At 41.1% G+C, this 15,054-nt stretch overlaps 1 protein-coding gene across 4 annotated transcripts in view; it reads right to left on the bottom strand.

Moving 5' to 3' along the window:
- Phactr2 (phosphatase and actin regulator 2) overlaps positions 1-15,054 on the bottom strand; it is a 271,411-nt gene that overhangs the window by 8,454 nt on the left and 247,903 nt on the right. For all 4 annotated transcript variants that reach the window (XM_055627713.1, XM_055627714.1, XM_055627711.1 and 1 more), the window contains one exon: positions 7,698-7,774. In XM_055627713.1, the coding sequence (XP_055483688.1) occupies positions 7,698-7,774 (77 nt within the window). The remainder of the gene's footprint in view (positions 1-7,697; positions 7,775-15,054) is intronic.

The raw sequence follows: 15,054 nt of genomic DNA, 5'->3' as shown, positions 1-15,054 counted from the left end.
CGCACTTTTGTCCTACTTATCAGATTACCTTCGAGGACAGACCTGGGCCAAGATAGTGATGGGTAGACTCATGGTGTTGAGCATACCTAAGGCCTGACCTCCATCTCTAGCTGAGCTATGACAGTTACCAAAGCTATCTCACATGCATCTAGGAGAGCAGACATAAATGGGTATTCTTAAGCTTTTCCCAGCGAAAAAAGCAGCTGGTCCAGCTGCCCCACCTCCATTGGTGCAGCACACCTGTGCTGGCTGCATCTAGGAAACAGAGCCCAGGATAGCTCAGGGAGAGCCAAACAGCTGGAATTCACTTTCTACCCAGACTTTTGAGCAAATGGTGTATACAGGAGGGTGTGGAGGGAATTTTAAGAGTTTTCTTGCTGGTTTGGAGAAACTAAAACTGGGGTTCTTTCCAGAACAGCTCAGTGTGGTGCACACCTGTAATCCTAGCACTCAGGGAAGTAGAGGGAGGCCAGTCGCTAGGAGTTTAAGGCCATCCTGGTCCACAAAGTGAGCCCAGGACAGCCATGGCTGCACAGAGAAACCCTGTCTCAAAAAAACAAAAACAAAACAAAAACACACATAAAAAAGTTGAAAGTGAATTCCATTGGGTTGAACTGTGACATGACACCAGGTCCTTGGACTGGCTGGGGAAGGTGTGGCTGGCTAGCACTGTGGCTTCGGCCTCTCTTATAGACTCCACAAGCTCTGGTAAAACAAACACAAACTACAGTATCCAAGTCAGTCAAAGATGTTTATACCCTGCAAAATTAGGAAAAATTAGGCTTTCTCTATTCAAGTTTGGCTGTGGAATTTTATGGTGAAAGGAACAGCAAATGTAGTTTTTCCTGAGTGTTTAGCTTTATTTCCCAAGAACTTCACCTATTTGATAGAATGACAGTTTTGGCTGTAGGCATCAAGTCAGTGAAACAATAAACAGACTCACTCTGCCCTAAGGACACAAGCTTGTCCTCCATCCTCTGTTTAAGATGTGTCTGATTATGAAATTATTGACATTTTCTTTTTTTTTTAAAAAGCGAGAATGCATAATTTTTAGTTTCCTATTATGAGAGGGATTGAAACAGGACTGTTTCTTATAGTCATGGAATTGAAAGAAGAATATTTATTTACCAAAGGAAGTTCTTCCCAAACTCCATTCCTAAAAGCTTACTCTACTATCTGAATGAACTCATTCAGAGAGTAGAAAAATAAGACTGCTCACACATGCGAAATATTCTGTCTGTGTGCTTAAATGTTGGATACATATTAAGATGTTGGATACAGGGGACTGGAGAGATGGCTCTGAGGTTAAGAGTACTGGCTGTTCTTCCAAAGGTCCTGAGTTCAGTTCCCAGCAACCACATGGTGGCTCACAACCATCTATAATGAGATCTGGTGCCCTCTTCTGGTGTGCAGGTGTACATACCTTGGGAGTGGGGGGGGGGCGGAGGCAGAACACTGTATACATTAAAAAAAAAAAAGATGTTGGATACATATTAAGATCTTAGGTAATTAATCCTCCTTCAGTTATTTATGCTTTCTGGGTTTGGAGCTTAAGCTCAGGATCCCGTGCAGGAGAGGCGAGAACACTATCACACAGCTGTGACCCCACCATCAAGCCCTTTTTCCTTACAGGGGTCTCACTGCTGTGCTACACAGAACTGTGTTAAATGAAGATCCTCTCCTAAGCCACCGTTGCCTGTCTCCTGGGGCACTGCAGCCATGCTGCCTGTGCTCCTCTTATTCCCAATGCTGAGGCAGACTTGCAGTATTTACAACTCTCTCAACGTCTCTGTCCAGGTACAAGACAATGGATTACCAAAGGGAAATGCCAGGCTCCAGCTCCTCTTCTGTGCTATAGTCTCTGCAGCGCCACACTTTGAAAGGCCATGCCCACCTAGGAGCTGAAAGAGTGGCTTCTTTTCTATGATCCAAGCACATGCCTCCAAACAAAATACAATATGCAGTGTGGAAATACATGAAAAGCATTTTAGAAGTTTAGAAAAGAAAAAGTACTCGATAACTATAATAGACTATTAAGACCTTTTGATCTCATTTTCAGTGTTTTTTTTTTTCCCCTAGACACTTGAATTTTAAATATACCACTGTACCATAGGCAGTCAGGCAATATACTGTTTGTCTACTGGTTGTGGTACAAAAAAAAAAATCTCTTGAGAGCTGTTTTGACTTTAAAAGCTTCACTTCAATGACCCATGAGAGTATGATAATACTCCTTATTTAATAAGCAAATATTTCAGACAAGTAAGATTATTTATATCTGAAGTTACTCTGTACTCTAAAATGTTAGTGTGCAAAAGTAAATTTATTTTGTAAAAAGTGACATCCGCTCTTGATTATAAATCTGATATACGTTAACACACCAAAAAAAAAAAAAAAACCCATTAGAAAATGAATACCACCCAGAAGATTCCAGTTACCCAAGCCTTACTACTGTAATCTTTTAAAATTTATTTTTAAGTAAAATATGAATTTTTATGTAATTTGCCACATAATTTAGAGAACTGTTTTCTATTATAGAAATTCCACTTGTCTCTAAAAGGGAAGTGGATTCTGTTTGTCATGGTGGTGTCTTTTGAGAACATAATGACTCTACATAATCAGCACACAGACCACTGTTCAAGCAGGTTCACTTTTGGGTTTCAAGCAGTAGGCTGAGTAGGCAAAAAAGGGGGAGAATACAGACTGCAACCAGAGACTGCAGCTAATATGCCAAGGAATGCAGGTTACAGCTTGGTCTCTTATCAGGCCCCAGGCTAAATTCTTGTCCTCACCCTTGTTGCAAGGTCCTAACCTGGGTTTCAATTCCAAAAAGCTCTCTGTAAAATGCTGGGAGCAACCAGGGATATTACAGATCAACACAATTCATCATAACACACACAACAAAAGACTCTCTGCGATGGAGGCCAAAGAAGTGTCTTCCTGCTGTGCTAAAAGTACTCCTGATATCAGTGCCTGCACGTAATTCAAAATAAATCGCCAGGCTGGAATCCTTATTTATTGAAACAGGGTCTAAGGAGTTGGATTCCTTCAGTGTTTTTTTTAAAATATCTGTTGTTGATTAGACAGGACATTCTCCCGTCTCAAAAATGCAAAGAGTTTGAAAGGGTCAGTGGCACAAAGTCTCCTGTGTCTGCCCCAGCTCCCAGCTCTCTTCCCCAGAGATAAGTGATGTTTGCAAATAACTGGAGACAAAGGAGGCTACAAAGGGACACAATTCTTCCCAGGTTTCCAGAGAGAGGTCTCAATCGCTGTGCCTGAGTCTCTGGATGAACAGGGCACAGAGCTCTCTTCAGTATAACCTACCTTCAATTTGTACAGGCCTCAGAGGTTTAGGATCTGATAGGAAGGCTTACATGATGTGGGAGATAAAGTCTGGCACTAACTAGAAGAAAGAACTGCTGCCACGTGTCTAGGCTGCTTTTAAAGGGATGGGTAATGATTCAGAGTGTTTATGCCCCATGAGGTGGGCGAGTGTTGAGATGCTGCAGTCTTTTACATGAGCAGTTTCCTAAGAGAAATTCATGGCCATATTTTCATATTATTTTGACTAGAGACAGTAGTGTTTATCAAAACTTTTTCCTCTTAAAAGAAACACTGACACCAGGATGAAGATCACAGCATGATTTTTATATCTCCAAAGCCAAAAGTACTTCCCCGCTGGAATGCAACTCTAATGATGTCACATAAATTAATGGAAAAATAGTAGTAGACATTTGCTTTAGTGCCAAGCCTTAAAACTTGAGCAAGGCATGTTTATTTTGCTGTTATAAATATTTAATTTTTCCTTATTGGAATAATAGTTTAAAGAGTGTTGATCAATACATTACAAAAATCTTTTTAAGTTTAGTCCCTCAACATGAGCTGTTGCTACCTCAAAACTTACCTACTCATCATCTATTAGCATCTACTTAAACAATGAAAATATCAGTAAATTATTCAATAAAACACAAGTTCAGCCTGTGTTTCTTCCTAGGAGTAAATAGCCAACAGAATTTTGGAGGTAAGAAAAAAACCTCCAAAAACATCTAACAGAAAACCACAGTACAAGACTAGCTCAAGGGTGTCACTAGCACAAGCAGGGACAGTCAAAGCCCCTTAGCACGTAAGATGGAACCCAGTTTTACATCCAGAGGGCAATAAATGGTAGAGACAATTGAGTAGTGATTTAGAAAATTAAAGTTCACGTATGTTCTTGAATCATACACAGAAAGAAGTGCTGAATGGATTGAAGTTGTAAATGTGAAAAAAGCTAAAAACAATAGTTTAATAGTCTTGGCTGCCTTCCATAAAGCACAGAAAAACAATGAAATTAAAAGTAACAATATAGAAAGATTTTTTTGAGTGTGTAAATATTTATACAAAAGATAGCAAAAAAAAAACCAAAAAACCTAAAAGGCTAATAACCTAATACTGAGGACTAATATCTCAGATTTTACTCATCTATATAAAAAAAACAGGCAAGCCAAAAGAAATTTTACAAATGTTTGGATACAAAAGTCAAACAATTAAAAAAAATAAGGGTCAATAACGCTAAAAGAAAATGTCCAATCCTATGGACATCACTGTTTATCCTGTGGAATGCAAACCTTGGAGTCACTCATTGACCCAGTTGTTGATGAGCGTGACTAAGTGTGCTGTGTACTCATCAGCTGTGGGCCAGTAAACTAAGTGCCCTTTTTGAAAGATATCAGAGAAGAATCTTTGAAGGGTTATAAAACACATGACTCCAGTAAGCTAGTAAACACAGCTAAAAGGGCGGCCACACAAATCCTGGATGTGTACACAGACACAAGCATGAAGTCACGGTCTCAGGGTGACAATGAAAAGCTCTTCAGCATCCAGGAGTACCTGTTCAGTAGTGTCTAGTACCTTCTCTATGGGATGCCCCAGGCATGGAGATGAGTGCCATACTTACAACAGGAAGCACTGCCTTTCCACATGTTGTGTGTGAGTGAGAGAATGTATCTGGGCTGTCTATACATACACATACATTATATATGGATGAGTTTGGAACTGCACAGGAAAAAATGCCTAGAAGTACATACCTCCACCTTTAACTAGCACTTACCTGGGAGAATAAAGATGAGGGTGGGAAAGGAGTAAAGAAGGGGCTTTGTTTTGTTGATAAGCTTTTAAATTGCATCATTGTGCATATAAAAACATAAAAATAAATGCTTCTGACATGTCCCTATGATTAGTTTTAGTGAATTTCCTAAAAGAACGCAACAGAAAGGAGTTCTTTTAAATACATCTCAGAGAATTAGAACTTTTACAAAATGCATGGTTGTTTTTTCTTGCTTATTTTCTGCTGTAATTTATTCTCACTTCATGCTATCAAATGGAAAAAGGTTAACAGATCTTAATGATTTATAGGAAAGCTATGCAGAAGTAAAAGTGACTTGAATGGCTAGGTGGGATGAGTGGAGCTCTGGGGTCAAGACTCAGCCACACAAACACATGCCATTTATTTCCCCAGCCAGTTCTGTGTCACCATAACTATCTTGTCTCCTTTTTATGATCAGTTTTCCTAAACAAGCATAACATCAGGTGTCACGTGTTAATGTGAACTTTTCCAGCTGTAACAGAGAGGGTACCAGTCTGGCATAGTAAAGGGCCAAGAAAGCCTTTTACCATCAGAAAGCCCTCAGGGAGAGAACACTGATACATTCAGGACATATGTTGGCAAACAAACAAGGAAGTAAGAAGAACAATGCTAAGGTGAAGTCTCTGCCACACTAGACCGTCCTACGTGATCAGTGTCTACAGAACACTTCACAGAAGGTAGCTGCTATGAAAAAATGAAGCTTCACCTCCATTCCCTTTGCCTTGTGACAATGTTCCCTAGGTAGAACAGCACCCTGACCTCTAGGAGTCACTGAAGGCTAGGAGCACAGGATTTGGCTGTCCTACTGAGGCTATTTCTAGATCAGGGCACTGCATCAGTGTTTGTGTTTGGAAAGACAGAGAACCTTGTCTTCTTCATGCATCCATTTGTTCTGGGATTTTCAATCATTTAATTCTCTCTCTCTCCTGCTCTCTCTCTTCCCTCTCCCCTCTCTCTGTTTGTCTGTCTGTATGTTTATATGAGTTTGTGCATATGTGTGTGCAAGTATGTAAGCAGATGGGGTTTCTCGCTCAACCTGTATCTCAAGTCTGTATCTCCCTGTGCCACACCTCCCTGAAAGGCTGGCAGCCAGCGAGCCCCAGAGACCTCCATGTCTCTGTTCCCACAGTACTGTGGTTATAGGCTGTTGTGGCCATGCCAGGCTATTTAGATGGGTGCTGGAGATCCAAACTCAAATCCTCATGGTTGTGTGGAAAGTCCTCTTACCCACAAAGTCATCACTGCAGCCCCTCAATCTGGATTCTAAAAACTTAATTTCTGTGCAAAATTTTAGGAATATGCCTGTTATAGGAAGCAAAGCTCATACATGGATGAGATGTAAAGAGAACAGCAGTCACATGTGGTACCAGACCACAGGAACATTAGTTCCTAGCTAGTTCCTGTCATTGGTAAAACCAAGGGTAATGGGGAGAAAAATCATAGCATTACGGTTGTTGAAATTTGGATCTCGGGTGCCCATGTGCTAAAGTCTTGGTCCTCAGCTTGGCTCTACTGGGAGTGCTGTGGAATTCAGGGGTGGGCGTGGTATGAGAGCTTGCAGTTGTTGGGGCACGCCTGTGAGGATGGGGCCCGCGTCCCACGTCTCTTCCTTATTCTCATTCCTGGGCATAGTGCTGGTGAGCGGTGTTCTGATGTGTGGCCACCATGATGTGAAGCCTGGCATAGGTCCTGAAGCAGCAGAGCCAGTCAGACATGCCCTGGAGTCTCTGAGATTGTGAGTTAAAGTCAGGCTTCTTTCTTTACTGGTTGAGTACCTCAGAGAGTTGTCTGACCTCACAGGGGATGACTTCAGGGGCCAATCAAAGCTTGATTTCCACTGGAAGTTCTAGCTTCTGAAAACTCAGTTTCTAGTCCGAGTATTGTCCTGTGACCCTGAAGAAACACATATCCCCATCCTGCCTCTCCACCAGCATCTGTTCAGAGCACAGAACTTCAGGCCTTGGCTTAAGAACAGAAGATTACAATATTTGCTCACTGGCCCAAAAAAAAAAAAAAAAACAGAAAAGAGAGCCTTAATGTAGCCCTTCAGAATGATTCAGACTTCACTGAAAGGTAAAGACAAAAACACCTCATTTTAGAATTTTTAAAAATAATTTATTTATTTTTGTTGTATGTGCATTGGCATTTTGCCTGCATTTATGTCTGTGTGAGAATGTTGAAGTCCCTGGAACAGGAACAGGAGTTATAGACAGTTGTGAGATGCTATGTGGGTGCTGGGAATTGAACCTGGGTCTGTTAGAAGAGCCATCTATCTCTCCAGCCCTGGAAAACTTTATTTAGCATTGTTAGTTTGGGTGTTCTTAAAAGACATAACTGAACCAATCAGAAGAGTCTAGACATTTATAATCGGATCCTGCTGTATCTTTCAATCTGCCACCAGAACTCTAGGTTACCCATAAAAGCAAAGACAGACAAAGGTAAGGGAAGCAGAAACAGCAGATGATTTCCTGCTAAACCACGTTAAAAAAAAATCAAACGGTGTTGCAGTACACCTGACATGAAATTTACTATGTTGAGTATTCTAAACATACAAAACTAAATCTTGTCTACCTACCTGGTAAACTGACGACTCTCTTCATGAACTTCCATTTCTGTGCTTTTAAATTCATTTAGTTCTTTTCTTATTGCTGCCTAAACAGGAGAAAATGAAGCAGAATTTAGGTTGCACATTTTCCCAACCTACACAGTATCTGCCAGGCAGATATTCTTCTATGACATAATATTTTGGGAAAGAGAAAAAGAATCACTAATTTATTCCAGATTAAGGTTTAATAAATAAAACATGTTACAGTCTGAACACTCCTGATATAAAACTTGGAAAAATCAGAACTCTTCAAAATCTGAAGCTTTCTGAGCCCCATGTGAGCCCCAGTGGAAACATTCCATGCCTGACCACATGTGACAGTTGCAAAGCAGAGGTATGGTACAAACATGTAAAATGGCCTTCATGTGTATGCTCATGAATGCATTCTTTTTATGCAGTGGTGGGGATTGAACCCAGACCTCACGCCTACCAGGAAAGCACTCTACCACTAAGCTAGACCCTGGGCCCCATAAATGAATTTTGTGTGTAGACACAGTCCTCATTCTTCAGCTATCTCATCTCATTATGTCCTTGCAAATAGCACAAATTCTGGAAATACTCCTCAGTCATAACCACGTTTGGTTTTGCATTTCAGAGGAGGGATATTCAGGTGAAAGCCAAATTAAAGCTAGGGCAGCCTCCCTTAGAGGGTCTTTGGTGTGGGGGGAGGCAATAAGGTCTTCACCAGACACACTGTTGGGTCATACAGCAATGTTCCCCCATCTGATGACCACCGCAGATGGAAGGCATGGGTTTTTTCAGAGAACCCATAGTCTGTTCTTAGGAAAGTTTTACATTGAAGCCTGTCCGCCCATAGCAACATAGCTTTGACTCACTGCCACAGGGATGCGAGAAGGCAGTTGCTATTTATTTTTTCATGCTGAAAGTTTAGACAAACAGGGCTAAAAATTCAGCACAGCATTTAAAGCCACTCACAGAAACATCAAATAGAAGGCCTTATTTAAAGAACACATAATCCATGCCATGTACAACAAGATGCTTATGCATGCAGACTGGAAAGGGGAGACGCCCCTCCAAATGCTAACTTTGGCTGTCTGTTAACAGACAGAGGCAGGATTATACATGGGATTAGTTTAAATTTCTGCCTTATTTTTACTTCCTATTTTTTCTACAGAGAATATCTCACTCATATAAAAAGTATTAAAAAAAAACCCTCCATCTTTATAAGCTCTGTGTAGATTGCACTGTTTAGACAAAACACAGAATATTGTAAATATTATTTATGCAAAGAATGTTTTCCCTCATATAAAAGGAAAAGTAGAAATAAAATATCCTTATGACATCTATGTTAAAGGGACTGACTTCAGCTAAATACCAAATGTCAATATAAACCACAGGGAGTGCCTTCCGAGAGAAATAGGGGAATTTACTTGGTGGTTGAAAGTCAATGAACTTTGGAAAAGGGAAAAGATAGAACAAAGCCCCAAGACCCTTTGTGGCTCTCACCCATCATTAACTAACATTCTACTTCTCTTCCAAAAATATTTTAATGGGATAATTAAACCCTGTTGTCACAGACTGTCTCCTCCACCCAGATATATTCTTTAGGCCTGGAAGTCTCTTTGGGAGTATGTGTGTGGGGCTTGGGGCAGTGAACAGTGCTCAGAATTCTTATTTCTAACTCTAACTTTTGGAAGTGCTAAGGCAAAGACATGTTCGTAGGCCAGAGTCCCCTATGACACAGTTATGCCATGTGTTTCACCAATCACAACAATGTGGATGCTTGGTTTTGGTCATAGTAACAACTGGCACTGGAGACAGGAACCAGACAATTGCTCAAATGAAGTTCTAGAAAAAGTTCCTCCTTGGAAAGAAGTGTTTGCATGTGAAAAGGGCAGAGAATTCCACGTCTGTGTTCATTTAGAATTTCTTCTCTATGCAAAACTTTCAGCAGAGGCTGTGGGAGGCACCGAAACTGGCCGAGGAAGACATGGATGCTAGCATTAATGCTCCATGGCATCATGACACTTAGGGAGTAACTTTCCCCTTAAGCTTCAGCATTCCTACTGGTACAGCTTGGGTGAGTGTGACCCGAAGAGCCATGTGGTAAGGCCCAAAGTCCATGGAGGCATTATTAGAAGTACTGTGAACACATAAGAGGTAGGGTCTTATGTGTCTTTAGGTCACTGAGGGCATGCCTCTGAGGAGATTATTGGACTATAATCTATCTTCTCTTTGCTCTCTTAACTCATGAGGCAAGTGGCCCAACCATTCCATATCCCTACCAGACACTCTAGCTTGTGATTACTTAGGCTTTTATATACGAACTGGAATAAAACTTTTTCTACTAATATGCTTTAGGTTGTTTTTTTTTTTTTTTTTTTCTTTTTTCTTTTTGGTTTTTTGAGACAGGGTTTCTCTGTGTAACAGAGCCCTGGCTGTCCTGGGCTCACTTTGTAGATCAGACTAGCCTCAAACTCATAGAGATCTGCCTGCCTCTGCCTCCTGAGTAATTCACTGTGATGCAAGAGGACGCTGATGAAGGAGAGCTGAATATAAACAAGATGAAGGATTTACTGGTGATAGTGAGCTTGCAGTCAGTTGAAGAATACAGCAAAATCCAGGAAAAACATTCAAAGAGAAACAGCTTGGCTATGGAGTTTATAAATCAGTACAACCACAAACTGTGCCCCACTCCACACAATAAACTTATAGCTTTCCATAGGCAGATGGCAATAGTGGACAACTCCCCCTTTCAGTGGGCTAGGGGAAGGGGATGAGGGGAATAGGGAGGGAGGGTGGGACTGGGGGAGTTGATGGGGAGGGTTTCAATTGGGATATATAATGAATAAATTGTGAAGAAAAAATTAATTAAAAATCTTTAAAAAGAACTATGGCTTTCCAGTCCCCATCTCCCCAGCACACACCCACTGCTCCCCACAGAACCAGTCACGCATTCATGGGCACAGCCCATCTCCTCTGAAGGGTCACCAGATCACTGCCTTCCTCAGGTGTGCTGTCTGCTTCCTCAGCATGGACTCCGGATGAGTCCCGTCACTGCTCTACAATGTCACCACATCACGGCCTTCCTAAGGTCTGCTACCTGCCTCTTCAGCATGGACACCGGGTGAGCCCTGTTACTGCTTTCAACAGGGAACATGGCAGAATCCCTGTGCCGCTGTCACTGCATTAGCCTAGGCTATGTCTGTTCCTGGCCCAGCAACACTTGCTTCTTGGAAGCCAGCTGCCACATGAAACACTGGACTGCCCTGAGCAAGGTGGAGGGTGAGAATTCCCCAATACTAAGAGAGACTTTGGAGGATGAGATGTCATGCAGACAGGGAGCAGGAGGGCAGAGACACATCCATCAAGAAATGACTTTGGAAGTGGGTTCTCGAGGCCTGGCATCTCTCCAATGTCATGGGGGCCTGAACCAAACCTCTGGACTGATGTGCTCCAGAATTTTTACCTACAAAGTTGTGAGTGCTATACATCCCTGATTTAAGCCAGCAGCTTTGGGCTGCTTTATTACAAGGCAGTTGAAAATCTACATGATGTTCTAAGATGAAACACAGGCCCAGAGAATCACTGACCAACTGTATACCAAACATTCATTAAGTGATTAGGATGGGGGGGGTCTACCCATAAACCTGCAAGTCCTACATATACCCAATACCATGGGATTGTGGCCGGTGGTGCTGGGTTGGACTACCTATGGGAAAGCAGCTGAAACTCAGATGCAGCACCAACCCCAAATTGCAGGGAGTTGCACTGAGACCATATGCCTAGTGGTGTTTACTATCATGGGAATTAAACCCAGCACATAAAAATGACTAAGCCTAGGTTTAAGGTTGGCTAGTGGTGAGTAGCCACATGCATTCTTAATCTAATCAGAGCTCCTCAGTTTGGAGGCACTTCTTGGCAAGAAGCAACAGGCAATTTGTTGAAAATATGGTTCTTGCAGCCTTCTCAAACATTCCAGCATGGGTTGTGAATGAAGAATTAGCTAGAATTTCCGTGTGCTATCTTTGGTTTATTTCTTTGCTAAAATGCTGTTATCAGACAGAGAGTGGACTGCTCACTGACTCATTAAGCTCAGTGTCATGGGGAGGGAAGTGTGCACCCCAAGAGCAACTAATGACATTCCACAGAGAATTTGCATCACACTCTTCCCAGGACTGGCTAGTCAATGCATTTCTGGAAAGGCTCTATTCATCTTCATGTCCCCTGTACCTAAGATAGCATTGAGTTTTAATAAATGAGGCAGATCTATGTATCATCAGAAAATAATATGTATTCTGCTTTACTAGAAAATTTTAGACTGAAAGTCTCATAAGTATTTTAAATTTTAATCCAACTTGGGTAACCAGTGAGTGAAATTACTTTGAGTATCTAAATAATATTTGAATTTATTTTTCTTTAAAAAGTAATATAAGCTTTCAGTAATTTTTATTTTCAAGAGATTTGTGTGTGTGCGTGTCTGTTTGTGTGTGTGTGTTTTCAAGACAAGGTTTCTCTGTGTAACAGCCTTGGCTGTCCTGGAACTCTCTTTGTAGACCAGGCTGGCCTCAGACTTACAGAGATGTGCCTGTCAGACCTGCCTGCCTGTCTCTGCCTCCTGTGTACTGGGATTAAAGGCATGCACCACCATGTCCAGCCACTCAAGTGGGTTGCAGAGATCAATACTTAAAAAATAAAACTAATTTTAAGCAACATTTATCTATTTCTGTGTATGTGAGCCTGTCTGTGTGCTTGTGTAGAGCACTGCATGTGCCGTGAGATGCATGTAGAAGCTAGAGAGAAACTTCCTTTCATTATGTGTGTTCCAGGGACCAAACTCAGGTTGTCAAGAGTTGGTAGCAAATTAGGTTACCCACTGAACCATCTCATTGGCCTCCTAACCTAATTCTTAACACAACAGTTAAATAATACGTAATGAACTTTAGAGCAATTAACTTAATGAATCAATATATTATTTAGACTCTGACCAATAAGTGTTATGAAGTATTTTAAGGTAAAAATAATAACAACCATTTTTTTTTCTTTTTGCTACAATGACAAGTAGCATGCAATTTTCACCCTTAAATAAAATGCTTTTTAGCATGTGGGCCATATTTCTTTATACGTACTTATGTGTGTATATGTGTGTGCATGAGTGTGTGCGTGTGTGTGTGTGTGTATGCACATGCGCATGTGTGTGTGCACACTCATTGGGCATGTATGGAAGCCTGAAGTTGACATATGAAGGTCTTCCTCGATCACCGTTTGCATTATTTCTTGAGATATGATATCTCAATGAGCCTGGAGCTCACTGTTTCAGCTTGACTGTGTGCTTAGCATCCCAGGGATCCAGCTACCTCTGCCCCAGCTACCTCTGCTAGGGTTAAACATATGTATGATGAGCAGTTAGCTTTCTTACATGGGGTCCTAGGATCCGAACTGTGGATTTTATGCTTACTGAGCAGCATACTCCCTATAGAACCAGCTACATGGGCCCTGTTTACACCTATTTTTACAATCATGGGAAATGATTTAATTTTTCTCAGTGTTACGTAGAAAACAGTATTTTTAGACATTCATAAAAATGCTATGCTTTGATCTGAATTACACTGTTGATTTTTACTGTTTGTGATTCAGCTATTTGATAAGAAACACATACTGTAGTAAAACATACTACACATAAACAGAATGCTTGCATGTACAAAACATACTGAATGTAAACATGGTCAATTTTTGCACTTTTCTATTTTCTACTTTCTACCTTTAAAAGTACACACTTTTTTCTGTCTAAAATAAACTCTTAATTTTAGAAAACACACTTTTGCTCCCTAGAGAACACAAACACAATAAAAGCACAGCCCTAAAAATGTCGTCCTTTTGACTTTCAGTCACCTCAGGATAATGTGTGAGATTTCTGAGGGAGAAAGCGAACCTCCCCTGTAAGTCAGGATGGACTCTGGCTCCATGTTGGGGCTCTGGTGCTCTGGCTATGGTCAGAAAGGGAGAAGTGAGAAGTCTATGTCTTCAGAACACTCCAAAACAGAAACCATACTTGTAGAAGAAAACCTGACCAGGCCCAATACACTGCAGCTAATAAGCCCAAGACTGAAGTCTATCTTAGTCTCAGTTCAGATGTTCTTAAAAAAAAGAAATCTCTGCCCATTATAGCTGGAGACAGATGAGCTCTGCCTTTACAGGGAATGGCAAATTGAGTTTACATATGAGGGCGGTAGTCATTTGGACTGTCACTCTTGTACTTTTTGAAATCTGTAGGTTTCACTGTTTATCTGGCCCATCTAAAGGTTAGCATTTGAATAATCAGGTGGCTGGTAATGGATGTGGCAAATCATACTTTTCTAAGAAGGATAAATAACACTTTCAGTCTATACAATATGACCTTACTACTCCCCTATCAAGAGATAGAGATATCTACTCCCTTCTCCTTGGTTCTGAATTGGCTTTATGACTTGCCTGGAACTAACAGAATGAAGTGGACATACAGCCAAGTGACTTCCAGAGCTGATTGGAAAGGGCCACGTAGCTTTTTTTCTGGTCTCTCTTGGGACAGATACCTGCACAGAGGGAAGCAAGCCTCTCAGGGAGGATGTATGATCACTTACACTGAAGACATCATTTGTAAGTAGTTCTGTGGGCAGCCCAGATGAGCTCCACATTAGAGTCATGGCAACCAATACACAAGTGTCACTATACGTTGAAAGAATTTCTTGCACATTGTTTGGATGCATCGCCTGTCAATTAAAAAAAACCTATAGCCTATAGTATAGGTAAAATAGAAGATGAGATATTCGGCAGGCAGAAAAGATTCTGGGAAAGAGCCAGATGCAGGGGATTTGCCTGGGAAGATGAAGGAGGACAGATGCATGGTACCTGAGCAGAGGTAACCAGCCAGTTGGCAGAACTAAGATTAGAACAAATGTGTTATTTTAAGTTATTAGTTAGTCAGGAATCAAACCTAGCTATATGGCCAAGGTATTTGTAAGTATGTTTTGAGTCTCATAAATCTTTATTCCGGGAACTTAGGGCTGGGAGGAAAAACCACAACAATACTACACAGAGTCATTAAGTGCCTAGTTACAGGTATGACATGTATTTATTGAAAGTCAGATTTTGCTGAGAGTAAAAATTTATGAACTTACTGTTGGAAATACTTGTAAGCTCCTAGTGTAAAAAAAAAGTTTAAAAAGAAATAGTTGGTATTAATCTTTGGGTATGGGAAGATTTATTTTTGCTCACAGCTTCAGAGCTGTCAGCCCACCATGAAGGGAATGGTGTAGTGGAGAAATGAAGCTCATGATACAGTGGCCAGAGAGCAACAAAGCGAACATCAGACAAGGCTGCCACAAGA

The sequence above is a fragment of the Psammomys obesus genome, unplaced genomic scaffold, assembly GCF_907164565.1.
Source record: "Psammomys obesus unplaced genomic scaffold, mPsaObe1.curated_primary_1811, whole genome shotgun sequence".
Taxonomy (NCBI): domain Eukaryota; kingdom Metazoa; phylum Chordata; class Mammalia; order Rodentia; family Muridae; genus Psammomys; species Psammomys obesus.
This window is presented reverse-complemented; position numbering and strand designations above follow the sequence as displayed.